Source organism: Crocuta crocuta, unplaced genomic scaffold, assembly GCF_008692635.1.
Source record: "Crocuta crocuta isolate KB4526 unplaced genomic scaffold, BGI_CrCroc_1.0 scaffold92, whole genome shotgun sequence".
Taxonomy (NCBI): Eukaryota; Metazoa; Chordata; class Mammalia; order Carnivora; family Hyaenidae; genus Crocuta; species Crocuta crocuta.
In genome coordinates, this window is record NW_027528804.1 from 2,776,352 (window position 1) to 2,802,486 (window position 26,135).

General features: G+C 38.6%; 2 protein-coding genes across 5 annotated transcripts in view; one reads left to right on the top strand and one right to left on the bottom strand.

The window, feature by feature from the left end:
• Positions 1–16,879, bottom strand: part of UBE2D3 (ubiquitin conjugating enzyme E2 D3) — a 28,541-nt gene extending 11,662 nt beyond the window's left edge. The window contains exons 1-4 of one of the 4 annotated variants that reach the window (XM_077755759.1): positions 16,763–16,879; positions 15,319–15,473; positions 744–807; positions 623–654 (exon numbers count right to left, since the gene is read on the bottom strand). In XM_077755759.1, the coding sequence (XP_077611885.1) occupies positions 623–654; positions 744–807; positions 15,319–15,342 (120 nt within the window). In that variant the 5' untranslated portion in view covers positions 15,343–15,473; positions 16,763–16,879. Of the gene's footprint in view, positions 1–622; positions 655–743; positions 808–15,318; positions 15,474–16,243; positions 16,335–16,409; positions 16,497–16,552; positions 16,577–16,762 lie in introns of those variants that run through there. The other 3 variants (XM_077755761.1, XM_077755760.1, XM_077755758.1) reach the window with 3 other exon arrangements.
• On the top strand, positions 15,527–19,505 carry LOC144224646 (uncharacterized). The gene is made up of 3 exons (XM_077755718.1): positions 15,527–15,805; positions 16,142–16,694; positions 19,198–19,505. Exons 1-3 carry the CDS (start codon positions 15,527–15,529, stop codon positions 19,218–19,220), a joined length of 855 nt encoding a protein of 284 aa, XP_077611844.1. The 3' UTR covers positions 19,221–19,505.
• Positions 19,506–26,135: the final 6,630 nt, after the last annotated feature.

The following is a 26,135-nucleotide window of genomic DNA, read 5'->3' on the forward strand; positions in this document are numbered from 1 at the left end:
GTCAAAAAATATTAAGTATTGTGCAAGATACAGTCTTACCCCAGGTTGTTTTACTGCGTTCTAATTCTGTGAAATTCTTAGATGGTATCCATAATTCTGAATATTCAATTATCCAGCATATACAGTTTCTTATCTACCCAGGATAGAAAGGAATTTTGCTGTATTCAAAATATCACTTTCTACCTAAAAATATTCAAATTTTGTAAAAACTAAATTTCTATAAGGAATCAAATATCAAATACAATAAAAATTTAGATTTTTGGCAGCAAAAGGAATAAGATCTTTGAGTAACACCATGGTAGGGCTAATAAATTAAATGGTCTATAAATAACAGGAAGCTCTGGGATGATGCTTTACATTACTACAAAAGGAAACTAGGATAAAGTGAAATATCTGATAGGTCATAGAGATACTACTCTAGAACCTGAATATAGGGACAGATATATATGGTATATGTAACAATGACTAATTCATTAAATTATTATGTCTTTCAAAAGCTGTACAACTGTGGCAGTTCCAAAACAGCACTGCAATGTTAATAAATATAAGACTAAGTTAAATACAACTAGATCAATGTTGAATTTTTAATTAAAAGCAAGAATTTTTAATTCTTAATACTTACAGGTCCCATAATTGTGGCTTGCCAATGAAACACTAGGGGAAACAAAACAAAACTCTCATTATCTAAAAATGCACAAGCTTTTTTGAAATTAGTCATTAGAATCAACTTGAAAGTTACTTACTATCATCCCCAACTGGACCTGCAGAACATTGTGCTGGAGGGTCACGGGCCAAATCACTAAGTTCCTACACCAAAACAGAAAATGATAGGTCATGTAATCATAACAACAAACAAAGAGAGTTAACAGTTTATCTTCACCCCATTCTTTAAGGGACATACAATCATAGTTCACATTAATACATTCTAGTAAAAGAAAACATAAGTAATCACAGTCCAGGATCCTGGGATATAGTATGGCACAGATACCAAAATTTTTGTTACATCAACAAAAGCTGTCCAAACCAAAACAGTTGTATCAGATGTTTTCATAGCTTAAGAACTTAGACAAGGCAATTCTCAACATTCATGTTGTTTGCTGAACTTTAAGAACATCTCAGAGACCCTTGTTTCTACTATCTTAAATCCTGTTTTATCTGAACCACACACAATCTCCACAGACCTAACTTTCCACTTGAAAATTCTGTAATGGGGCTAGGTAGGTATCCCTTTTGATTTGGCCTTATTCCTGCAACTCAACTCTATTACTCTGGAACAAACTGAAATTTGGTCTTAGTAAAACATGTAGTTTCCAAAATTCCATTAGACATAACTTGTATTTATAAGAACTTGTAGATAACAAATATGGATAATGTAGTAAGAAAATGTTTTTTTTAATTTTTAATTTTATTTTAGAGAAGGGAGGGGCTCGATGCAGAGCAAACATATGCCTCTATCACACGGTCCAAATGCATTTCAGAAAGTAGCCAACTATTCAACAGTGATCAATCTAGAGTCACTCCGTTAAAAACAAACAAAACAAACCCCTAAGCAAAAGAATTGTCCTTGTGGTAATCATTTCACAAAATACATAAATCATGATGTTGTAGCTCTAAAACTAAAAATGTTACAGGTCAATTACATCTCAATAAAACTGGGGGTTGGAGATTGCTCTGATACACTTTGCCAACTTGTTTCTGAAACACACACATCTGTTTTTAAGGTTATCAAAACCTCAAGAAATGCTAGGATATACAACTTAGGATAATGGAAGATCAGATCAAACCTTTATGCTTGCCTATATAAATATGCCTTATGTTCAATATTATTTAAGAATAGGAGAAAATTCATTCCAACCACCGTTGATCCTTATCAGTAGGAATTACAGAAACTCTGAATGGGGTTTTAAACAATTGATTAAAAGAAATTATGGGGCGCCTGGGTGGCTTAGTCGGTTAAGCGTCCGACTTTCGCTTAGGTCATGATCTCGCGGTTCGTGGGTTCGAGCCCCGCGTCGGGCTCTGTGTTGACTGCCAGCTCAGAGCCTGGAGCCTGTTTCAGTCTGTGCCTCCCTCTCTCTCTGACCCTCCTCTGCTCACGCTGTCTCTCTCTCCTAGAAATAAATAAAAATATTAAAAAAAAAAAAAAAGAAAGAAATTATGTATGGGGGCACCTGGGTGGCTCAGTTGGTTATGCCTCCTATTTTTGATCTCTGCTCAGATCATGAACTTATGGCTTGTGAGTTTGAGGCCCTTGTCAGCTCTGCACTGTCAACGTAGAGCCTGCTTGGGATTTTCTTTCCCTAAGTAAGTAACTTAAACAATAAAACTGTTATCATTTTAGCTTAAAAACAAAAACAAACACCATTGCAAATTACCAAATGATTTTGAATTAAGTATTTGAAATTACATGTTTTATTTTGTTTTAAGGAGGCTTAATGTCCAGCATGGAGCTCAGCACGGAGCACGGGGCTTGAATTCACAACCCTGAGATTAAGACCTGCGCTGATCAAGAGCCTGACACTTAACTGAGCTATTCTGGTGCCCAGAACTACCATTTTTTGAGTAAAAATAGAAAAGTACTTGCAACTTAAACTAATCGACTACCCATTACTAAGCAAATAACTTTTTCATATGCCAGATTAGGTTTCATACGGCAATTATTTACTTCCCATAATCAGCCACTTTTGTTATGATGGGGCTCTAACACCACCTCAAGGCATAAAAACTTCACTGTCCGGTAGGAATCAAAAGTAGTCTAGTCTAACACATGAACAGAGAATTCTCCCATGTTCCAAAGCTTATATAACAAGTTCTACTGTTTCACTGTCCCACCAAGAAAAAGAAAAAAAAAGAAAAAAAGAAACCAAAAGCCAAGATATAAAGTTTAAATTTCATCTTTCCTTTAAGGAACACCAAGGGTTCAAAAAAAACTCCAGTCTATTTTAAGGTTAAAAAGTTACCTGTTCTAAACCATCTCCCCCTTCTCCATACAAAATTTATCTCCTAGTTTCTTATACTGATCTAGCCCAAATTATGTCCTTAACACGTTCTGAATATAAACAAATTTCTTTAAATGCCAGAAAAAAGCAGTTATTTTTTAAATAAAACCAATTTAAATGATGGTTGCTCTACCAAAACACCTAAGTGACCTAGAAACAACTTCATTATAAATAAAATTTCAGGAATCTATAATGTTGACTTAGAATATATCAATACCCTATTTAACGTTACAGATTTTAATTATGAAGAATGTCCGAAAATGTTTCTTATAGAAGAAACAAGTTTTTATGCAGAATATTTACAAATTAAGCCTTTATAATGCTGGCATTATTATTCTAACTTTAGAGTGAAGGTCTAATTTCAGCTCTTCCCTCCCAATATTTCAGGCTCTTATTACTCAGATAATTTCTGAGTGTCTTATTTTCCACGTTCTCCATGACCAAGACGTCTCTGAAGCAATAACCAAAGACCTATAATTAGGCCAATTATCTTACATACTAAAATCTACATTAAATGCAACACTGAAAAAAAAAAAACCCCAAGTTATTTTAAGGATCAAAACAGGTCTTTTAAATCATGTACCAGCATTCGCCTCTAAGATAACAAGTAATTCTCATGACATTACGCCCATAGCAAAAGCAAATGAGAATAAGAATATCTTAGCAAGAAAAAATATGAGAGAAAGCATAGTAAGAAGTCATCTCAGATGCTCTTCTATGCGTAAGACATTTTATCTATTCAATAAACTATCTTACCCTGCTTCCATGGAAATGCTTTTCCCTTACTCCAAAACATATGATTGTAGTGTTTTGTTAATGGTGGCGGATAGCCACCCATTACTCAGGGCTAATCATAAAATTTTGTTCCTTCAGCCTCAGTGATTAGTTCAAAGGGCTGGAAAGCAACCTAAGCCAAGCCAGGACCTGACCTCATCAGGTCCATCCATCTCTGCCTATTTTTTCAAACTGAAGCAGGAAGACTTCTTCCTTCTCTAATCAGGGGCTATAAGGATGTGACCTAGAGCTATTGGCAGGCATGTGCCTTGAAATTACATGGTGAATCCAAGAAAAAGACACCACACTGGACAACAGAGATAATAAGAGCTGACTGGGCATAAAGATATGGAATTTCAGTCCCTGGTTGTAGCTTGCTCTGGCTCCTATAGCTATTTCCTTTGATCATTAACCACTCCAGTTTCCTTCTAATAAATCCAAGGGAGAAAAAAACCCCAAGAATGAGGAGAGGACCCATTCTAAGCATAGAGCTACTGGGAACCACTGCCATTTATATAGAGCTTAACCCACTAAAGCACAATGTAATGCTTAGTTCTTGTTCTTTTAAACACATGTAAGAAATCTAAATGAACTGTCTTCAAAATAAGCTAGAGAGAACAGGGAGAAATCATGTGTCCTGTCTAGCAACTTTTAATATAATCACAGAAACTAGAATTTAAATCTATTTCTAAAATGAAAAATGCAATATTTGCTATTAGCTAAAGTTTCAACATCAAAACGTTTATTCACATATAGGAAAACTGTGTATTTGGTGTCAAGCATGTTAGGTCTGAATATACCGAGACAAAACATGAATCCCTTCCCCAAGAGAATGAGTTAATATAAAGTAGGCACAATGAAAAAACAAAAACTACATTTCAACAACTTTAAGTGCTTAAAATAAAGGCATTTAAATGCTTTGTGAATCCTGAAAAGGTAACCACTAACCTTGTCTGGGTTTAAAAACAGTGACAAATGAGCTGAGTCCTGATGGAGGGATAAGCATTCCAAGCAGAGAACCTCATTCAAAGTCAAGGGTGTGAAAAAGAGAGTCTGCAAAAATTCGCTTGTAATCTGGTCTACCAACCAGAAACACAAAACGTACAGGTAAGAAAGTAGCAGATGTGACCAGAAAGGTTAACCACAGTGGAATCTTTCAAAAGCTTTGAAGATGTCAAAGACCATCCCAAAGGCAATGAGAACCACAGAAATCTTTAAGCAGGAATAAGGCAAATCAAATTTGGGGTTTTTTGGTTTTGTTTTAAATATACAGGTAATAGTATACTAGAAGAAACTCTTTTTAATTTTTATCATTATTAGGTCATATCCTTGAAGTACCCATGAATTTGTGTACCCAGCCTGATAAGTAAAGCTGAACATTTTTACTCTACTTCCTTCATGTTAAAAATAAAGTGCTGCAGGGGCGCCTGGGTGGCTTAGTCGGTTAAGCGTCCGACTTTAGCTTAGGTCATGATCTTGCGGTTCGTGGGTTCGAGCCCCGCGTCAGGCTCTGTGCCGACTGCCAGCTCAGAGCCTGGAGCCTGTTTCAGTCTGTGACTCCCTCTCACTCTGACCCTCCCCTGCTCACGCTGTCTCTCTCTCTCTCCTAGAAATAAATAAAACATTTAAAAAAAAAAAAAAGTGCTGCAGAGGGGTGCCTGTGTGAATCAGTTACTGGTTAAGCAACTGACTCTTGACTTCGGCTCAGGTTCTCACAGTTTGGAGACTGAGCCCCACACTGGGCTGTGCACTGACAGCATGCTTGGGATTCTATCCCTCTTGCCCCCCAAAATAAACTTTTAAAAAAGAAGCCTTAAAACAAGCAAACAAACTATAGGGGCACCTGGGTGGCTCAGTCAGTTAAATGCCCAACTCTTGGTTTCGGCTCAAGTCATGATTTCAAGGTTCAGGAGTTTGAGCCCCAAGTCAGACTCTGTTGATGGTGAGGGATTCTCTCTCCCTCAAAATAAGTAACTTAAAACAAAAATGCTGTAGATGTAACTGAAGATCCCTCACTTACTCCCCAATTCCTTTTCCCCTACAGGAGGTAATAAATTATCTGAAATTTGGTTTCCACTACTTCTCCACATTTTAATATACTACTAGACATGTATCTATTAAGAATACATAGCATTGTTTTACAGGGCTTCAAATTTTAACTATATATAGACCTGTAGCTACATATATTTCTATATATATATCATTCGGAACATTGGGTTTTTAAAAGAATTTCTTAGAGAGTGAGCGAGCCTGCACACACATTCAAGTGGGGGAGAGGGGCAGAGGGAGTGAGAAAATCTTAAGCAGGCTCCACACTCAGCACATAGCGCAACACGCGGCCCAATCCCACAACCCTGAGACTATGACTTGATCCAAAATCGAGTTGAACACTCAACCGACTGGGCCACCCAGACCCAGGGGGCCCCAGAACACTGGCTTTTTCTTAATATTAATTTTTGAGAGAGAAAGCGAGAGAAAGGGAGAGACAGAGCATGAGCAGGGGAGGGGCAGGGAGAGAGGGAGACACAGAATCTGAAGCAGGCTCCAGGCTCTGAGCTGTCAGCACAAAGCCCGATGTGGGGCTCGAACTCACCAACTATGAGATCATGACCTGAGCTGAAGTTGAATGTTTAACTGACTAAGCCACCCAGGCGCCCTGAACACTGGCTATTTGTGACAAGCACTTCTACTGACCTTCTATCCCCTATATATCCATACAAAATTTTAATCTGTGGGTATTACTCATCTCCATATTGTAGGAATTCCTAATACAAAGGACAGAGAAGTAGATAACTATATTAGGAAGCTATAGCAGTAACTCAGGTGAGAGTAAAGCATGAACTAAGTCACTGAGGGTAAAAAAAAAAAAGTTATTAAGTACTGAGCATTTTACCCTTACGAAAGTTTTAGGAAAATAGACCTCATTTCTACTTTACATCAGAGGAAAGACTGCATGCAAGTGTAGGATATACTAAACTTTAGGATGCATAAGAACACAAAAGTAGCATATCTACTAGACACTTGAAAATTAGAGGTCTAGGAATAGATTTCAAAATGGCTGCTTTTTCAAAAGGTGTCCTTACATCAAAGATGCATTTAAAAAATTTGATATGGCATCTGGCAAAATGAAGAAAATAATTTCAATTGCACCACTACTACTAAGTACTCTACTTAAGGAATAAATGCCTCAGATTGAACAAGACATGGAAAACAGATTTTCACAGGATCAGTTCCTCCATAATCAGTTAGTTGGCATCTTATTACACTGTGAATCTAGTGTTACCTATTTTTTAAGTTACATGGCCTTTAAATTAAAGCCAACTGAGAAAACAATTATCCATTCCACCTCAAGAGGAAACTGTATTTACTGGATTGAGATCAATTTTCAATGAAGCACCTACTCAATGAACTTTCGAAAGTAATTTTGTCTTTGGTAAAATCCTATTAAGCACTGAAACTGTTAGCTCTTTGCTTCCCAGTAGAGAGAACATGGAAAGGACCAGAAAACAGCTCACATACAGCACCTGAGAAATGTTCAAACCGATGACCATCCTTTTCCCCAAGAACAGCATTACTAAGGTGGGCTCTTGGCCAACTTTTTTTTTTTTTAAATTTTTTAAATGTTTATTTATTTTGAAAAAGAGCGACTTGAGGTAGAAGCACAGAGAAAGGGAGACCAAGAATCCCAAGCAGGCTCTACACTGTCAGCACAGAGCCCCCAACACATGGGGCTCAAACTCATGAACCAAGAGATCATGACCTGAGCCAAAATCAAGAGTTGGATGTTTAACCGACTGACCCACCCAGGCACCCCTTGCTAACTATTAAGACCACTAAAATAGGAAAGAACTTGCACACACTAGGAGTTGCTAAAGGCTCCACTCAAAATGAAGGGACACTAAAATGGATCAAGGGCATACAAGGACATAAAAAACCTCACCAAAGTTCAACATTTCTTTGCCTTGGTATGTTCTTCTCAGAGAGGAAATTTTTTTTTGGATCATCTTCCTCTAAACTGCTTCTCCTGAAACCTTCCTGCACACTTGGCTAGTATGAAAATCCAGGCCTTCTCTCACTTAGAAATAAGCTTCTCCATGTCATTTAAAAGTCTAAAGAGGGCACCTGGATGGCTAAGTTGGTTCAGTGTCTAACTTTGGCTCAGGTCATGCATGATCTAGCAGTTCAGCAGTTTAAGCCCCACATTGGGCTTGCTGCTGTCAGCCTGTCGGTGCAGAGCCCACTGTGAATCTTGTCCCCCTCTCTCTATCCTTCCTTCACTTATGTGATCCCAGAAATAGATTACAAAAAAAAAAAGCACCTAAACAGACCCATAGTAGGAGGAGTCAAGCAAATCTCTCTAAAAGGTAGCCAAAAGGTACAGCTTAAGGCAGGGAGTGTTCTCATCTGAAGGTACATGATTAAACATTAAGGAGTATGACCATTCCTTTTGTGGGACTCCTAAGAAAAAGCCCACAGTTTATCTTTAGATCTTTGCTTTGATCATTATAGCACACAGGATCTCTTTGACATTTGACTATTAGAAGTAAAACATGAAAAGGCCTAGAAGTCTAAACATACCGCTAAATATTTGCTTTTTGCTTCTCTGCTCTCTCTACATCTTACTCATTACAAAGAGGTGAATGACTAACCAGACTATGAAGAACAAGAAGCCAAGGTATTAAACACAAAGGCCTGAGGAGATGATGGGGAAGTATAAAAAATGGTCTCTGCCATTAAAGAACTCATAAATTGGAAATACAGTAACTATTTATGAATAATGAAACTACAGAGCAGACAGATCAGATCAGTGTCCAGTAAGATTTAATGCTTCTAGTAATAATCACTGAAGCATTCTAAACTTTCTAATGACAACCACTACTTAACATTAGATCAACTTAACCGAAGTCGGCATTTATGAAATTACTGTGGTAACGCCAAGTCCATGGATTCCATCCTTAAGTACAGTAACTACCACCAACATGTTCACAATCATTTGTTATTCCACACTTCACTATCCATCTTGTACATTTTCACACTAAGGTCATGATAGTAGTACAGATATAATTCCTATCATCGCTTTTGGGAAAATTCAGAGGTTCATGCCATTACTGATAGGCAAGGTCTTGTATTTTACCCAAGAGTCCACTTAAAACTTTTGACTCAGAGACCAGATTTGTAGACCTATGTGAATTAGCACTATAAAGATAGCCCTTGCTTCCTAAAACCTACACTGAGCAACATAAAATACTACTGTGGGGTCTGGATAAGATGAGGCCATGAAGTGGAAAGAAGAGTGCTTTCAAAAGAAATTCTGAGCTAAAACTCACCCTCAAGGACTGTTTACAACCTAACAAAATATGAAGGTACATATTCAGACAAGTGATAGGAGGACAAAACGCAGTACAATTATTGCCAGATGAGAACTGCTATAATTATTCTTATAAAGATCAGGTTTACTATGAAGTACACAAAAATTTTCTTACTGATTTTAAGGTCGTGAAATTTCTGTATACTGTGTGTGGACACAAAATGGTAAGGAAAGAAACTGCAAACATTTCAGAAATGTATGCTTACCAGAAGTTATTTCAAAAGAAGGAAGCCTGGCAAAAAGATTTTGGGATCTGAACAATTTCATAGGACTGTAGACTTAAGAATGAAAAGGAATAGTCACTTTAAAATCATTTTACTTTGGAATTTATAATTTCTGAGAAATCCTAAGTTTAAGGATTAAGAGGTAGGTGCTACAAACCATGTCTCATTACATCACTGACAATATATTAACTTCCTGTTTAGCTGTAATTATAGGTGAGACAGTGTGCCTGCTCATTACTCAAGATATAAAGAACAGCTTTAATGAATGATACTACAGTTTTGTTTCTTTGGATCACCATTTAAGTCACTTAAAATTATTCAAAGCTGTTCTTTCATAGGCATTATCTAAATGGGCAAAACATAAAGCCAAATTTAGGTCTCAGCTTTGACACGTGAAAACACTAAAGGCATTTCATCGATAATTTTTGTTTTTATCAGCAGTCCCATGGTTGAAGACATCCAATTATATATTAGCTTTGAAATGATAACAAAGGTAGGATGAATGTGAAAAGGTATTCCATCCTAAAAGCAAAGTATCTAAATAGCAATTCACAACTAAAACCTACAAGGCAAAATAAGACAAATCTAGCTATGAAAAGTTGTAAATCTGAATGATACAAGACTTTGCTGAAAGTACTGCTGCAGATAAAAATCATGTTTAGGTAGGGAAAGAATAAAACACTTCACTGAATTCCCCTTTCACACATAACAAGGCAGAAGATAGTTTTGAGAATCATATTTAGCAAGGTAACTTGGCTAAGACAGTCACTAAATGCATCCACTCTTACTTACACTGTTCGATTTTCAAGTAAGATCACTGCTGTTGGTAGCAAAACCCAACAACAAAATTTTCCAGTAGAAGAACGAAAATCACTTAATCTGGCGGATTTAAAATACTTTGTTTTGACAGAGAATTAAGTATAGTTATAAAATCCACCTTAAACAACAAAATACAGCATAAATAAGTATTTAAATAAACGATCTTTAATAATGGGTAAATCTGGGGTGCCTGAACGGCTCAGTCAGTTAAGCACCTGACTTTGGCTCAGATCATGATCTTGGCATTTCTAGAGTTTGAGCCCCACTTTGGGTGCTCTGCTGTCAACTCAGATTCTGTGTCTCCCTCTCTCTCTGCCCCCCCCATAAAAACTAAATAAACATTAAAAAATAATAATGGGTAAATCTGATAGAAGAACAAAGATTCCCCTTTTCTTTGTTTATTGTGAGAGAGTGAGGGAGACACAGCATCCCAAGCAGGCTCCACGCTGTGAGTAGAGCCTGATGTAGGGATCAATCCCACAAACCTTGAGATCAAGACCTGAGCCAAACTCAAGAATCAGAACTCAACTTATAAAGATCAGACACCCTCCCTTTAATTTCTTTTAAACAAGTGCTTCCCATTCTTGATTTAGATTCTCTAAAGTTAAGTTGTACCAGGTGACAAGCACCTATTCGTGTGTTTATGCGCTTGTTTCTTCCACTCAAAGCAGAGATTCTCATGGGTAATGACAAGGCTTCCTTATTTTTCTCTCCTGGGACTAGACTACAGTGCCAAACGGAGTAAAACCTCTCTCAGTTAAGTACTGATTGAATGATTATCCCGATGTTTGTGGATCTTAACCAGAGGGAGGCTTCAGAATCACCCAAGGGACATCTCAAAATTATGCCTGTTCCAGAGAAAATGATTCCATATATCTGGTAAGATCCCATATACTATATTCCTTGAGAACTCTGCTCAATTTCTTGATATATAAATGCAATTCATGTCAAAATCCACGAACAAGAACATATTATGGAATGCAAAAGTCTAAGATTTAAGATCTTAATCTGAAAACATTTTTTTGTCAGTATTAGGAACCTACTGTTTTCTTTACTAGAAAGGAATCATTACAGTAAAAGTATTTGGAAAATTTTCAAGAATTTACTGTATACACAAATGAAATCCATGAGTTAAATAACATATAATCTAGTAACATATTTAGTAAGTAGCTTTTCCCCCAGTGCTAATAAGAGTGTTCAACTTTTTACTTGTTGCATCAACAAGGAACAACAAAAACTAGAATTAACACTGCAAAGGAGCAGGATGATGAAAAGTGTCAAGATAAGTCACTCTTAATACATTAAACACCAAGGTCATCATGATCAGTATCCATGAGTCACACAACTGTCCCACAAATTTAGTTGGCTACAGAAGAGCCTTGAGGATCCTAAAGAAACACCTGCAAAACCTATAAGCTCTTTAGGGACAAATGTATTTTAAAATACCCACAGCAATTAGTTGGAACATGGCAGCTCCCAGTCTTTTAAGAGCTCAACCAAAAAGAACATTCACTCCTGCTTTCAAAACTTATGTTAGCGATGATCTTAATTCACAAATTAGCTATAACCTAAGAATAAAGTGAAATCCCCATTATTTAAAAGTGAAGTGGGAGAGGAGAGCAGAGGCTTATTGCAGATAGCAAAACTAAAATGACCTTCATTCACCTGATAAAATAGAAATAAATGGTTCAGATCAGCAGTACAGCATGGAATTTAAAAGCTTAAAGCTCTTGAGGTAGACTGTCTGATCTGAACCTCAGTCATTTACTAGCTGTGTAACAAGTAACCTCTCTGTGCCAGTTTCCTCATGCATAAAACATAATGATAAAGAGCATCTCACAGAATTGTTGTTGAGGATTAAATGAGCTGATTTCCATGAAGGGTTTAGGCACAGTTTGGTGCAGACTACATGTTAAGTCCTAGCTATTACTAGCAGCAGAATGATGCAAAAGAAAACCTTTTTGAATACTAAAAACCTAAAAGAAGACGTGACAGTTAAGACACACAGTGGAGCCAGGCTGTCCAGGTTCTAATCCTAATTCTGCCATCAGAGACTAGGAGTAGGTTTTTGTTTTGGTTTTTAATCTTTCTGTGCTTCAGGTTTCTAACCTCCCAAATGGGGATAATAATTTACCCTACTTCCTTGAGTTGTAATATTAAGTAAGTTAATACAAGTGTTTCAAACAGTTCTGACACACTGCAAACACTCAAAACATGAGCTACTCTTCTAGGCTTGGCTCACATATTTTACGTAAAGTTCTTTTTAAATTTCCCCAAAATACAAGTAACCACTGTAGTTATTTTTGTTTAATGAGAGTAATATAATTGCCTTTGGTCCTCAAACACCACTCATCAACTTGGGAGTTCCCATTTTTCATTCTTGTTGTTTAATAAATAGCCTTGTAAAACCATACTACAGCTTATTAAATAATGCAGCGAGAAACAAATAGTTTGAAAAGGCTGTCTGGTCTAAGAAATACTCAAAATATTTTAACGTAAGCTTTAGGAAAAAACAAATCCAAAAGCTTCATCAAATGAACTAACACTGGCTAAAAGTATTCCCAACAACAAGCATTTCAATGAAGCATCAACAAGGAATCCAAGTATCTTAGTATATGGAATTTGGGGGCTCCAGACATTAAAAAAAAAGGGGTACACAAGAAATACCATACTAATACCAATGCCTACTATATTTGTAGAACAGAGTTCTCTTTAGATGAGCACTGAGTGTTATGTGGAAACTAATTTGACAATAAACTATTAAAAAAAAAAAGAAAATAAAAAAAAAGAACAGAGTTCTCTTTGTAGCTGGGATTTTTTTTTTTTTTTTTTAAGTTTCACCATGTGATTCAATACCAAGCCACATGCCTAAAAACTTTCTGTACATTGAATCAACGGTCCTACATAAACAGTTTTTTCCAATTTGGAAAGTATTACGTCCAGCTAATGTATTACACCTATCTTCAAAACATTTACAAGAGAAGACAATCTGATACTAACGAAGAGTATTAAACTAGGAAAGTTCTTTAACAAGTTTTTGAAGAGTAATAATCTGAGTGCCATATGCCTGTTCAAAGGCACACATTAAACTCTTTAATTCTAAAATAAATGACTGAATAAATAAAATCTAGGAACCTCAATCTGTTTTGCTCACTACTGCATTCCTAGCATCTAGAACCTACCAGGCACTCAACTATTGTTCATACATAACAAATACTCATTTTATAGAGTCATACAAATAACTTGCCCAGTCCTAGAGTTCTACTGGAGCATTTCTGCTCCAAAGTTCACATTCTTAACCATTACACTGCCTCTCTAGAGCTTTTAAATAATTAAAGTGGTGTCACAGCAGCTGCGTATCACCTGTAAAAGAAAAAAAATCAATGAGACCTTCCTTTGAAGTTTCACATGCATAAAAAGCTACGGATTTGAAACTACTCCACATCTTAGTAGCCTGAACTAATTCTCATAGATCAAGGGTTTTGATTTGTATTGAATGTTACATTCTTTGTATTAACTATGCTTTTCCAATGTACTGGTTGTCTTCGAAGTAGTCAAAGAGATGCTTAATCCTTTGTGCTTTACATGTTAACTGTTGAAAATTTTTCTCTCTCCTTTTCCATACTCTCAAAATCACAAAGATTTAAGTTTATATTTCACATAAACACACAATGACAATGCAATGATGGACTAAAACAAAATTCAAGATTTCAGCCTCGATACATTCGGTGAAGGTCTGAACCTTCATCTTGTCAAATAAACTCCAAAGTCACACGTATTAAATAAATCAAAATTAGGCAGCATCAAGTCTACTTAGTAATGCCAAGTCCTTGTCATTCCTTCCAGCCAGAACCCTTTTAAATACAGTAACCCATCAAATCCAAAGTTTCTAACCCACAACCTCCTCTGTCTCCTAGTTTTAGTAAGGCTGAATTTATTCCATGACATTTTTTTCAAGTTAGCTGTAAATACTCCACCCTCCTCGATTGTGCAAGAACCAAACACACCACACATACACAAGTTACAAAAAAGGGAAATACAGTCTGAGAGTCTGAATATAGATAAAGTCTTGAGCAGGACGTCTTAAGAGCTATGTACAATCTGATGTAAAAGTTAACACTTAACAAAGGATATTATTTTATATTATTAGAAAAGGAGATGCCGGAAAGAGCCTGAACCAGTTAAAGCAGCCGCCATCTTAAAATGCGGGATAGAAGTTAGAGCAAGAAAATGAGACTAAACCACCGGAGGTGGAGGTTCCGCTCACCCCCAAGCCTCGAAAACCTATTTTTTTCAACTTCTATGGAGAGTTTAGTATCAAACCACATTTTAGGTAGCGAAACATCCTTCCCCGAAAGTGTTATTAAATGAGCCGAGGCAAAATTAGGTACACCTAGCCTTCCCTTACTGCCATCACACCCCTAGTCCGCCCCCCACCCCCCAAAAGAAGGGAGCTTCCAGAAGCCTTTTACATCAGTTCCCGGTGTCCCTCAGATAAATAGCTTCGGGTGAGAAGCCTCAACTACAAAACACAGGAAGCGGTAACAGTGTCAGCCCATCTACTCCCAACCCCACTTTTTCTTGTGTAACCTGTCCCCAGCCGATTGTTTGGCTAGGCTGATCATTCACTACTTTTCAGCCAAGAGACTTATATACCGACCCCCAAATAAGTTCGGGACCCGCCAGATTTATACGTTCTTCTCCCCTGAGTTTCCTATGATTCTTCCCAGTAGAAAGACTAAGAACCTTGATCTTATAATTGAAGTTTTTAAGCACCGAGAATAGGAAGCGCCATGACATCTGCTGGAGCGTGTCTCGGCAATTCCGACCTCAAACAAGACTAACTCTTCTTTTAGAAGCAGAACCGAGGAGCCCGAAATTACACTCCCCCACCTCTAATTTGCACCGATTCCACTGAAACGTACTCAGGATAACACCATTCACCACAAGTGTTCCGTTCTCTAGCTTTAAGCCTCCCTCCTTTAAAGAAGATCTGCGTTTCCCATCCCCCAACAGAAGTGACCCAAAGAGGGACGTTTTCATAATTATACTTCCTCCCCACCCCCACGCTTTCCTCTGGTACTGAACCTTCCTTTTCTCCTACGATCCTATTCCCTTCAGCCCCCAGGGTTACCTTATTAATCCGTTTCAGCGCCATAGTCTGTGCTTTTCGTCTGGCTCCTCACTCTCTCGGTGTGTGCTCAAAGGTCCGGCCAAAACTCTTGATTATTCGGGCAGCAGGGAAAGATGGTCTCTTCGTCTCACACCGGCTCTGCCAGACACAGGCGCCTTTTGCAAAAACGGAGCAGATCAGCACTCGCACAGGCCCCGAAGAGACCCTGATGAATCCAGGTCCCTTAAAACGGTTGCGAGCCGGGGTGGGTGGGGTGGCGTGGCAAAGCCACCAACAACCTCTCTGCCGTGCTTCGGCCCGAAGAGGAGGAGAAGGTGACGGGAAGAGCGGAGGGGCGGCTACAAGTTTGACTTCCCGACCTCTCGAAAGGAAGAAACCCGGGTGGGAGAGGAAGAGGCGTAGGAGAAAGGGGTGGGTGCGGGGCAGGGTCCGGAGCCCAGCAGAGGAGGAGCCGGGGCCTAGTCGGCGCTATGCCGGCGTCACTAGGGCAAAGAAAGGCTAGGGGGGAGGGGGAAACAGGAGACTCCGGACTTCTTTCGGTTTCTGCTCAAAGGTGCGACCAGGGAGGGGAAGGAAATAAAAGAGGAAAGGCTCGATCTATGTAGCTGTCCCCGCAGCTAGGGCTATTCTGTGTCGGCCCCTGACGCCACCGTACACTCCGCCTTCCAGCGCGCTCCCGCACGCGCCCGCCCAGCCACCGCCACCACGCGCCTGTGCTGCCCCTGAGGCTCCGGCTTAGGCGCGAGGACGCGCCCATTCCCCCACCCCTTAAGCAACAGAGGCCCCGGCTTCTCTAGCCTTCTCACCCTACCCCACCCAACAGGCTGGTCACTCAAGCCAACCAAGGCCTGTATTCCCCTCTTACCCGGCCGGCCAGTGGGCCGGCCTCCCTTCCCTTCCCCTAGCCGTCCACACCCACGCGTACAGAGGGGCCGGGGCCTCCCTCAAGCTGCGGCCTCGGCCTCCTCCCCGCGCGGCAGCTGGTGCCTCCCCGGCCCTACGGGGCTCACGCGCACGACACAGCCACAAGATGTCCGCTCTGACGGAACTACTGCCAGCTGCCACGCTCCGCCCCTCCCCCCTCCTCCTGCCTCTTCACCGCCGCGTATCAGTCCGCCAACGCCGCCGTCGCGAGCACAGGACCAATCTAAGGGTGAAGGGGGACGGATTACTTCCTACGTCCAGGGCCGAATTTATCTATGCTACCCCCATTTCCTTCTTTTCGGAACAGCACCTTCTTACTAAACAGATCGGAGATTGGACTGGGAGGGCGGGGGCCGGAGGCGGGTCATGGGCTGGGGGGAAGGGTGGACGAACGGCGGAAACCCTCAGACTCAGAGAAGCATCGAGAACCGGAAGGAGACCATGGGAGGAAGGTAATGGAAGCGGCAGCTGCGCGGTTGAGCCCCACGCCCCTCCCAGCAGCGTCCCCCAATTTCCTCACTTGGTATTGAGGCGACGGGTCTCGCGAGAACCTCGTGGCTGGCTAACAGGAGCTATAGCTCTGCAATGACTTAAGGGCAGTTTTGTGCGCTCTTCCTGATGGGGGCCCGCCCCCAAACCCACAAATTCTCGCGAGATGCATTAGGCACCGGCTTGAGTTGGGGCGGGCCGTCGCCGGGAAGCACCGCCCCTGAATGCTTGTGCTGGTGGGAGGGAGAGGAAATGGAATTCCCCGGACTGGTTAGAGCGCGCGCCGACGCATCCGTCTCTCACGCGCCCAATCAGGAATGTGCGGTGGGGAGGTACCACGAACTAATTACTAGATAACTTTAGCCCAGGTTGACCCGGGTTTTTGAAGTTTTCGGGGAAGCAGGTGAGGGATATTTCACTTGCCTGCCCGGCCGGTCCGGTTAACCAATGGGAGGAGGCACCTCTCAGAATGAAAACAGTCATTTTAAATAGAAGCAGGCGAACCGCTGATCAGCGCTATCACGTGACAAAGTATAGCGCATTTCTGACCTAGAGGATCAGAACTTAGAAGCGTGGACTCATACACTGGTTCCCAGAATGACAGCAGCCTAGAACTCAAACTCAACAGTGAATTGATTAATTTGGGGGATAGGGGAATAGGGGCGGGCTAGTTACTTGCGTTTCACCATCCTCCAAGGTTGAGGTACGGGAATTGGCTTAATACCTTTTTCTTCCTGATGATGTTTCCATTTCTAGATCCACAAAGTTTCAAAACCTAAGAAATTCGAGTTTTGGGTCATGAAAACTCATTACTTAACAAATATCTGGCGGCGGGGGGGGCACCTATAAGGGTAGGATTGGCATGTTTTAATCTACCCGCTGTAAAATATGGAGAGGGTGGTTTTGCTGTCTAGTGCATCCTTGAGGCGAAGGGTAGTACATTTAATTTTTAAAAGGAATAAAGGTAAGCGCTGACGTGTTTAAAGTTTTCTAACATTACTTTCTAAGTGAAGTGGATATTTAAAAAAATTTTTTTACGGTTTAATCATTTTTGAGAAAGAGCACGAGTGGAGGGTGGGGAGGGAAGAAAGGGAGGAGACAGACAGACAGAATTGGAAGCAGGCTCCAGGCACTGAGCTGTCAGTACCGAGCCGGAGGCGGGGCTTGAACCCACCAACCGGGAGATCATGACCCGGGCTAAGTCCCACGTTTAACTGACTGAGCCACCGTGAAGTGAATATTTTAAAGAATTAATAAAATACAAACTTAGGGCGCTTGGGTTGCTCAGTCTCTTGGTTTTGGCTAGGCTCTTGATCCCAGAATTGTAGGATAGAGCCTGCATGGAACATGGAGCCTGTGTGGGATTCTCTGCCTCTCTCCTTCTTCTCTCCCCCTTTGCCACTATCCCCTGCTCGTGCGTGCACTCACTATATCTTAAAAAGAAAAAAATCCAAAATGCTTTAAAAAATACATGTATGTAAACTCATTTTTAGAATGTACTCAAGAAAAAAAAAAGCAAGTTCTTTCTTGTTACAATAAAGTATTACTTAATAAAAACTAAAATAGGTTAGTGATGAATGGGCTAATGTATACTGTTTAAGTGACCAGAATGAGTGTCACTAGAGCAATTAGTGAAACAGTGCTTTTCAAAGTAGTATCTGTGTGAATCACCCAAGGATTTTGTTCAGAATGCAGGTTTTGATTTAGTAGGCCCTGGTGAAGCATGAGATTCTGTGGTTTTAACAGGCTCCCAGGTGATAGAAATTATTCTGGTTAGAGGACAACCTTGTGAGTAGCAGAGTACTAAAGTTCATCAGATGGCTTATTTCCCTTCTCCCAGAATAATCTTTGTTCTCTGTTTTAACCAGTCTAATACGGTAGAAACACAGAATTAGGCAATTGTGGGGGATGGAGAAATCCAGGTTTGAGTTCTTGCTGTATTCTCATTTGTGTGATACTGTGTGGTTACTTAGCATCTTAGTTTCTTCAACACTGAACTATACATAATAATAGCTGTCCTTTTTCACAGGGTTATTGTGTGGTTCCTATGTCATAATGTGTGTGAAAGGGCACTGTAGACTACAGTGCTGTGTAAACATAAGTTATTAATGTAACCAGCCAGATATTAACTGGCCAGAATGTGAAACAAATGTATAAGAATAATCATAAATATAGATAATGTTTATGAACTTGTCATGTGTCAGGTACTGTGTGTATTAATTACTTTTATAAATAAACTGATACACAGGGAGATTTACTGTCCCAAGGTCACCCAGCTAATAAATGGCAGAAGTAGAATTTGGACCCATGCAGTTAACTTCACTGTATTTACCAGGTGGAGTTTGATATTGTCTTTTAATTCAGAAAGTAGGAGAGGAGGATGTTTTATATTTCTTCTTTCAGTGTCTCTGAATCTAATTTTTTTTCTTTTTTTTACTTATTTCTCCCTCTGTTTTGTTCTTTCAGAAGCCAATGTACAAGAGTGGTAGGAAACATTGCTACAGACGCAAAGGGAACTCACAGGATCCAGGAGGTCCCTAAAGAAAAGTCCCAAATAAGCCAGTTTGTATTACCCTGATCTAAACAAGCTTCAGTATGAAAGTATAAGGGAACACGTTAATGCTCTGAGTTAACAAAGCACAGCAGACTGGAACAAATTTGATGTCAGAGTTCTTAACTTTTTTTGTGCCACAGACCATTTTGGCAATCTGGTGAATTATTCTCAAAATGATGTTTAATATTTTTAAATGTCTAAAATAAAATTCTTAGCAACAGTTGTAATGTGATATAAAGTATCTCATTCCTGTTGGTGATACACAGACATAGGTATACCTGTTTGCTTCTTACATTCAAAATGGAGGAAAATGCTACATTTCAGTTCGAGATTAGTAAAAATAAAGCAGTCATTTTTCTTCCCCAACTGAGTTCGCATATTACCTGGATTCTATCCATGAACTTAATGATAAAAAATTTTAGATAAAGTCCAGTGGGCTTATTCCTGTTGGTAAGCCTTGAAAGGATTGTGAAATTTTAACATACAATTATAATTTATATTTATAATAGTAGTGATTCATTAAAAAAAGTTTAATTACTACCAGTATATTCTCATTTAAAAGGTATGGAAGTACATAATAGGTTTAGGAAATAGTTTTATCCTGTTCGTTTATTTATTTATTTATTTTTTTTACTCTGCCTATAAACGTACCCTATGGAAAACTTACCTATCCAGATGACTCATTTCCCAAGTATTCGGGTAACTTAGGTTATACTGTATCATTTTTATTTAATACACACCTTTACAAATAAGATGTGGTGGAAGAACTGCAAAATGAAAGTAATAACCTAAGATGAAATTAAAAATACTGTGTAAATTTCTTATTAATAAGTGTTAATACTGGTTATTTGAAGTACTATGTTTGGGGTCTTTTAATTCTTTTTTCTCATCAAATCCCCATTATATAGATGAAACACCTAAGGTCATAAAATTGTTAGGTAGTAGAATTAGGATTGAATCCTGGGCTGTCTGACCTCAAAGCTCACACTCTCGACCACTAAGCTGTTTGATTATTTTTTAGTCCTTTGACTATTAGCCAACATTAATTTGCCTGCTAGTGCAACAAGTACATATTTGCGGCCCTAATTATTTATGCCTTTTTTAGTATTCCAAGTAAAATATCACCCAGTGACCAAAAGGAATTTTCTAAATTCTTCCTTTGCAGCAATATTTCTTATGGCATCCAACACCATCTTTAAATAAGTGGACAGCCATTTGGGGCTGGAAAACTGTTATACAGAAATTTTTGTTGCAATGGAGTTTTGCTTAGAAGATGAAGAAATCCACTTTATGACTTTCCCTGACCTGCAAACATACTTTGTCATCTGAAATGAAACCTTTGTTTAATAATGGTGGCACTATATTTTTATATTGATCATTGTCAAGATTGCATAAGGAAATGATGACATATAAATAAATCCTAATATATGAAAGTCTGGATTATATATGCTTGGAGACAAGTGATTGTGTAATCCCAAATTTCTATTTGGCAACAAAGTAGATTTGTTGGTTGACTAGACTTTCTATTTGTTTGTTTGTAGTTACACTAGCAAACTTAATGATTCTACTCAATTTTGTTAGGGTTACCATTCAAAGAAACGTGGCCTAGAAGCATTTTGATACTTTAGGAGGGAGCCTAGGATTAGCTGAAACTTGAAGACACTACACTATTCACTTACCTAGTATTAGAACTCACTTTACAGCTGCTAATAAGGTTAAAACTGACTTTCATTCCTTTGACTATTTGAATTACAGTGATTGAAATGTCTCTGCCTGATAAAAATAAAGATATGTTTTTTATATTGCAGTCTACAAAGTGCTAAAAAGGTTTTATATATGAAAGAAACATTTACAGTAAAAAATAATACAAAAATTAATACAAAAATATTGAAAAGATGAGTTTTTAAAAATCCTTCTTAGTGAATATTATATTGAAGTCTCAAGAACTTTCTAATTATGGTAGATCATGTCTTGCATGAATTGGTGTACAGCATAAGAAAAATATGAAGGATCAAAAGTATTAGTATAAAAGTAGCCATGAAATAAGTAATAACTAGTGAAGGTGTGTCAAAGTCCTAATGATGAGGGAGTGTGGGGCAAGCTGAGGATAAAGTAAAGGCTAACAGAACCCCCACCCCCACCCCTGGCACCCCACCAGGTAGGATATGTGTGATATTCCTCGGAAAGCAAATGGTTGACTAATAGAGATCACAGTCATGCCAGACAGGAATCTCCTTCAGTTTATGGATAATTTGATAAACTTCAAGGAAAAGACAATCTTATCCATAGCCTAATCTCCAGAAACCTATAGATTCTATTTCCTGGAGCCCTAATATCACTCTCATCAGGATGTAAGGGGGTTAAGTGCTTGCCATGGTGATGTGGCAAACTAAGGCAAATGACAAATTAAATTCCTTTACTGCCTACAGCCCATTGACAAATCCTTGAGACAGGCAGACCTTCCTCTAGGAGCTCAGCTGCCTTGGTGATGACATTTTGCTGGGGGGGCAAAAAGAAATCTTGGTTTAACATTATCCTGACCACCTCCTGCCCAGGATCCTGTGAGTCTCTTTAAACATAAAAATTCCTTTGCAAACCTCCTTTATCTTTAACCCCCAAAGTGTATGTTGGCAATTATACTCCAAGCATATGGCCCCTGATATACATCTGAAGGGTCTCATGACTGAGGTTTTACTGTTTATTACTAAACGGTAATAAATGATGTTTTCCTAAAAATAGCTAGCCCCTCAAGATCCTGGAAACCTTGCTTCCAAAATTCCGTAGAGACTTAAGCTGTCCCTAACTCCCTCCCAATCTGAAGGTATGTAACCAGTCATTCTTCACAACCCCAGTGCAGCTCTTTCTGCCCCGTGCCCCTGCTTTAATAAAATCACCTTTTTGCACTAAAGACGTCTTCAAGAATCCTTTCTTGGTTGTCATCACTCCAAAACCCCAAGACTGATATATGAATGTATCAGTGAAGCCATATAATTATAAAAACCTGAGTACCAGGGTTAATTCAAATTTATGTGTGAATAAGTATAGTTAACATAGATTGGTACATATGCTTATGTTTATTAATAATGAGTGTGCGTTTTCAGATTTTTGGAACTTTATCATGGAATTTTATAATTTGCTAGGGATACTGGCTCTAACACAGTGTATGCCATTTTATTAGTCTAATTAAATTGTAAATGCTTTGGTCCAGATTTTATATTCAGAATGTATGTTTATATGTTCTGCTTGGAATAGGTAATTTGGAGACCAAGTCAACCAAATGTTATTTTATATTGTTTGCATAAAAATTAAATTACTCCTTTCTATATTTTGCCAGTTCAGAATCTCATTTTGTGATCAAGACAAGTTGATGTGGTTTAGAGAACTATATTTTATGCTAAGAACATCATTTTGACCCTAAATTAAGATGGTGTTTGGAGTGCCTGCGTGGCTCAGTCGGGTAAGTGTCCGACTTTGGCTCAGGTCATGATCTTGTGGTTCATTAGTTTGAGCCCCCCATCAGGATTTTTGCTGAATCCTGCTTCAGAGTCTGTCTCCATGCCTCTCTGCCCCCCCCCCCAATATAAATAAATATTTAAAAAAATTATTTTAAGATGGTGTTTGGTACATAGTGAACTATGCACAAATGTTTTAGCTATAAATACATTTGAGCATTTTCACATAAAAACTTGTATATATGAATCTTCAGAGTAACATAATAGCTAAAAAGTGGATATAACCAAATGTCCATCGGCTGATAAAGGGATAAATAAAATGTGGTATATCTTTATGATGGAATAGTATTAGTTAATAAAAAATAACGGGTGCTTGGGTGGCTCAGTTGGTTAAGTGTCAGACTTCACCTCAGGTGATGATCTCATGGTTTGTGAGTTCAGGCCCCCTTTTGGGCTCTGTGCTGACAGCTCAGAGCCTGGAGCCTGCTTCAGACTCTCTCTCTCTCTCTCTCTCTCTCTCTCTCTCTCTCTCTTTCCCTCTCCCTCTCCCTCTCTCCCTCTCTCTACCTCTCCCCCACATGTGCGCCCTCTCTCTTTCTCAAAAATAAATAAAAACATTTAAAAAAGAAGAAAATAGTGATACATAGTTCAATGTGTATCTTGAAGCATGAAAATATTGTTAAGTGAAAAAACCCAGACACAAAGGCCACATATTTTATCATTCCATCAATAGGAAATTGCTAGAAAAGGCAAATCCATAGAGACAGAAAGTAGGTTACTGGCTGCAAGGGACTAGGGGCAGGGGGAAAGGGGAGTGATTGTTAAATGAGTATAGGGTCTTGGGGGGAGGTGATGAAATGTGTTAAAATTGGATAATGATGATGGCTTTGCAATTCTATAGATCCACTACAACTCACAGAATTGTAGACTTCAAAAGAATTTAATGGTATGTGAATTATCTCAATGTAGATTTAAAAAAATAAATTAGAGGGGCACCTGGGTGGTTCAGTTGGGTAAGCGTCTGGCTCTTGATTTCAGCTCAGGTCATGATCTCGAGGTTTGTGAGTTCAAGTCTCATGCTCTCAGTGTGGAGCCTGCTTGGGATTCTTTCTCTCTCCCTCTCTCTCTGCCCCTCCCCTGCTTGTGCACATGCTCTGTCTCTCAAAACAAATAAATACACTTTTAAAAAATAGAAAAATCAATTAGAACCAAATGTGAAATCGGCCTGGAAGCTTACTACTAAATATTTTTAAATATCTCAGCACCTCTCAGATTACTGATAATAAACGAGATACAGCATCCTTGTAAAATGTGAAAAATTCCTTCAATACAGTGTGATAGGTTTAAATATAATAATAAGCCTTTGCTGTCAGTTTTTAATTTGGGGGTATTTTTATCTTATTAATTAATAAAACAAGTGATTAAAAATTAATTTTAAGTAGCATTGTATTTTCTTGAAAATAAAGATGCCTAATTATGGTCAGAAATTACAAATAGTCTAAATAGATAAAAATTTTTCTTTAAAATTTCAAATGAAATCAAGTTATGTTGAAAACTGGGTACATCTTCTAGATATGAATTTTGAGGATTAGGTAGTATCAAATGAGAACACTAAAACAATTTAGTAACAGAGTTGATGTCCTTATTGGAGGGAGACAATCCATGGGTTAGGGAACATATTACCCACTCTTTGCAGGGGATTTTGGGCAGGAGTCAGTCTTCCAGAGCATTAGGGCAGCAGGATGAAAGCAGCATGATTGGCTGGGAGGTTGGGGATTTCCTGGTAAGGCTCACAGGTCCTATGTTCTAGGGTAAGGTAAGCTAGCTAAAGCTGACTTGAAGGTCTGTGATTGGTGTATCCTAGGTTTCCCTGACAAGTGTTTCTCCTAACTGCAAATTGGTTTAGGTTTAGATTTGTGATGTGGGCCAGGCCACTGGGTGCTCTCCCTTTTGTATATCCCAATATACAAATTAACTTTATTAGTACCTAAAGTATGTAATTTGAATCAATATTCCTTCCCAACAATAACTATAATCTTTGTTGCTTCAATAACAATGTATAAGTCCAAAGGAAACAGAGTGTGATTTAGACCAGAAATGATCAGTGTTTTACAATGTTGGATTTGATTATTTAAATAAATCTATGTGAGAATTTTTTTTAAGTTAATACATTCCTTTATTAAAGAATTATGCTGTGCATAGTGTTTCTGAAGGATCCGATCTATATTGTATCTGAGTGACTTAATGGAGCTACTTATGTGAGACTTTTAGTTTTTAATACACACTATGTAGTACCTGTTGAATATTTCATTGGACATAAACAGTGACTTAACATACAGTACTAAAAGAATGAAACTTACTAAGAAACATTTCACTACATCTAAAAAAAAAACCGTAAAGAATTTGGTGTTGAAGAAGCGTGACAGTTTCAGAGATACCTCATCATCAAAGCATATTAAATCTCAATTTAACAAGTAATAATGAGATTGGGCTTTACTATATATATACTTGGTAAGCAAACAGTATGAGACAGGTTTCCCATCTTACAAAAAGATCCATACAAAAATGGAGAATCTCAAGTGCTACAATACTTGAAATTCAACTCTCCAAGAGTACTTTTAACAAAAAACTCTGAGAGTTAAGATCTAGTTAGATATTCACAGATTTGTGTGGATTTAGCTTTTCCTTCTTTATGTTCTGCAATAATGAGAGGAGATTACTTTGGAGGATTTTAGGGATAAGGCTAAATGCTTACTCCTGGCTTGGATAGGGCTATCATCAAGGACAAAAGGTAAGGACATTGGAGACTACATGGAGAGGTGTGCAGAAAGAAAGTGGGAAGAAAAATGTCAAAGGCAAATTAAAACTATTCTTAAGGAAACAAATAAGGAGGATATTTTTTTTTCTTCCTCCTCTTTGCTCCAAGCACTGTAAGATCTCCTGCCCTTAGAGCACAGAATTCCAGCTACCACCTCTGTGGTGGTTCAGTTTTATACAACTTCATTGCCATTTCTGTACTTGGCTAGCTTGAAATTTAGTCACTGTAACATTGTTCACATGATAGTGCATTCTGCCTTCCAAAAAGCCGCCTTATTTACAGCTTTAAAAAACATTCATTTATAATATGGGACTGCTTTTGATGAAGGTTGAGGCAAGACCGAGACTCCTACAGTTTGTCAGTCAGCGATATTTGGATTGACTGGGCCAAGTGGGGAGGTTTCTTCCTAAATGAAGGTTTAGACTGAAGAATGTTAATGTAATAGAGTAATGTAATGTAATTGATATAATTACTCCATCTTCCTGTTAACTTTTAAAATATATTGAATGCCTATTGTATGCAAGGCACTGAGCTAGATGCTGAAGACACATAGATGAAAGATCCAATGTCACCTTTAAGA

Bases quoted from the DNA above. Each gene is read 5' to 3' on its own strand.
- LOC144224646 (XM_077755718.1), top strand. From the start codon at position 15,527: ATGAATCCAGGTCCCTTAAAACGGTTGCGAGCCGGGGTGGGTGGGGTG. The intron at 15,806-16,141 runs GCAAAGAAAGGC...CCCACCCAACAG, and splicing joins GCTATGCCGGCGTCACTAGG to GCTGGTCACTCAAGCCAACC. The intron at 16,695-19,197 runs GTAATGGAAGCG...TTGTTCTTTCAG, and splicing joins AAGGAGACCATGGGAGGAAG to AAGCCAATGTACAAGAGTGG.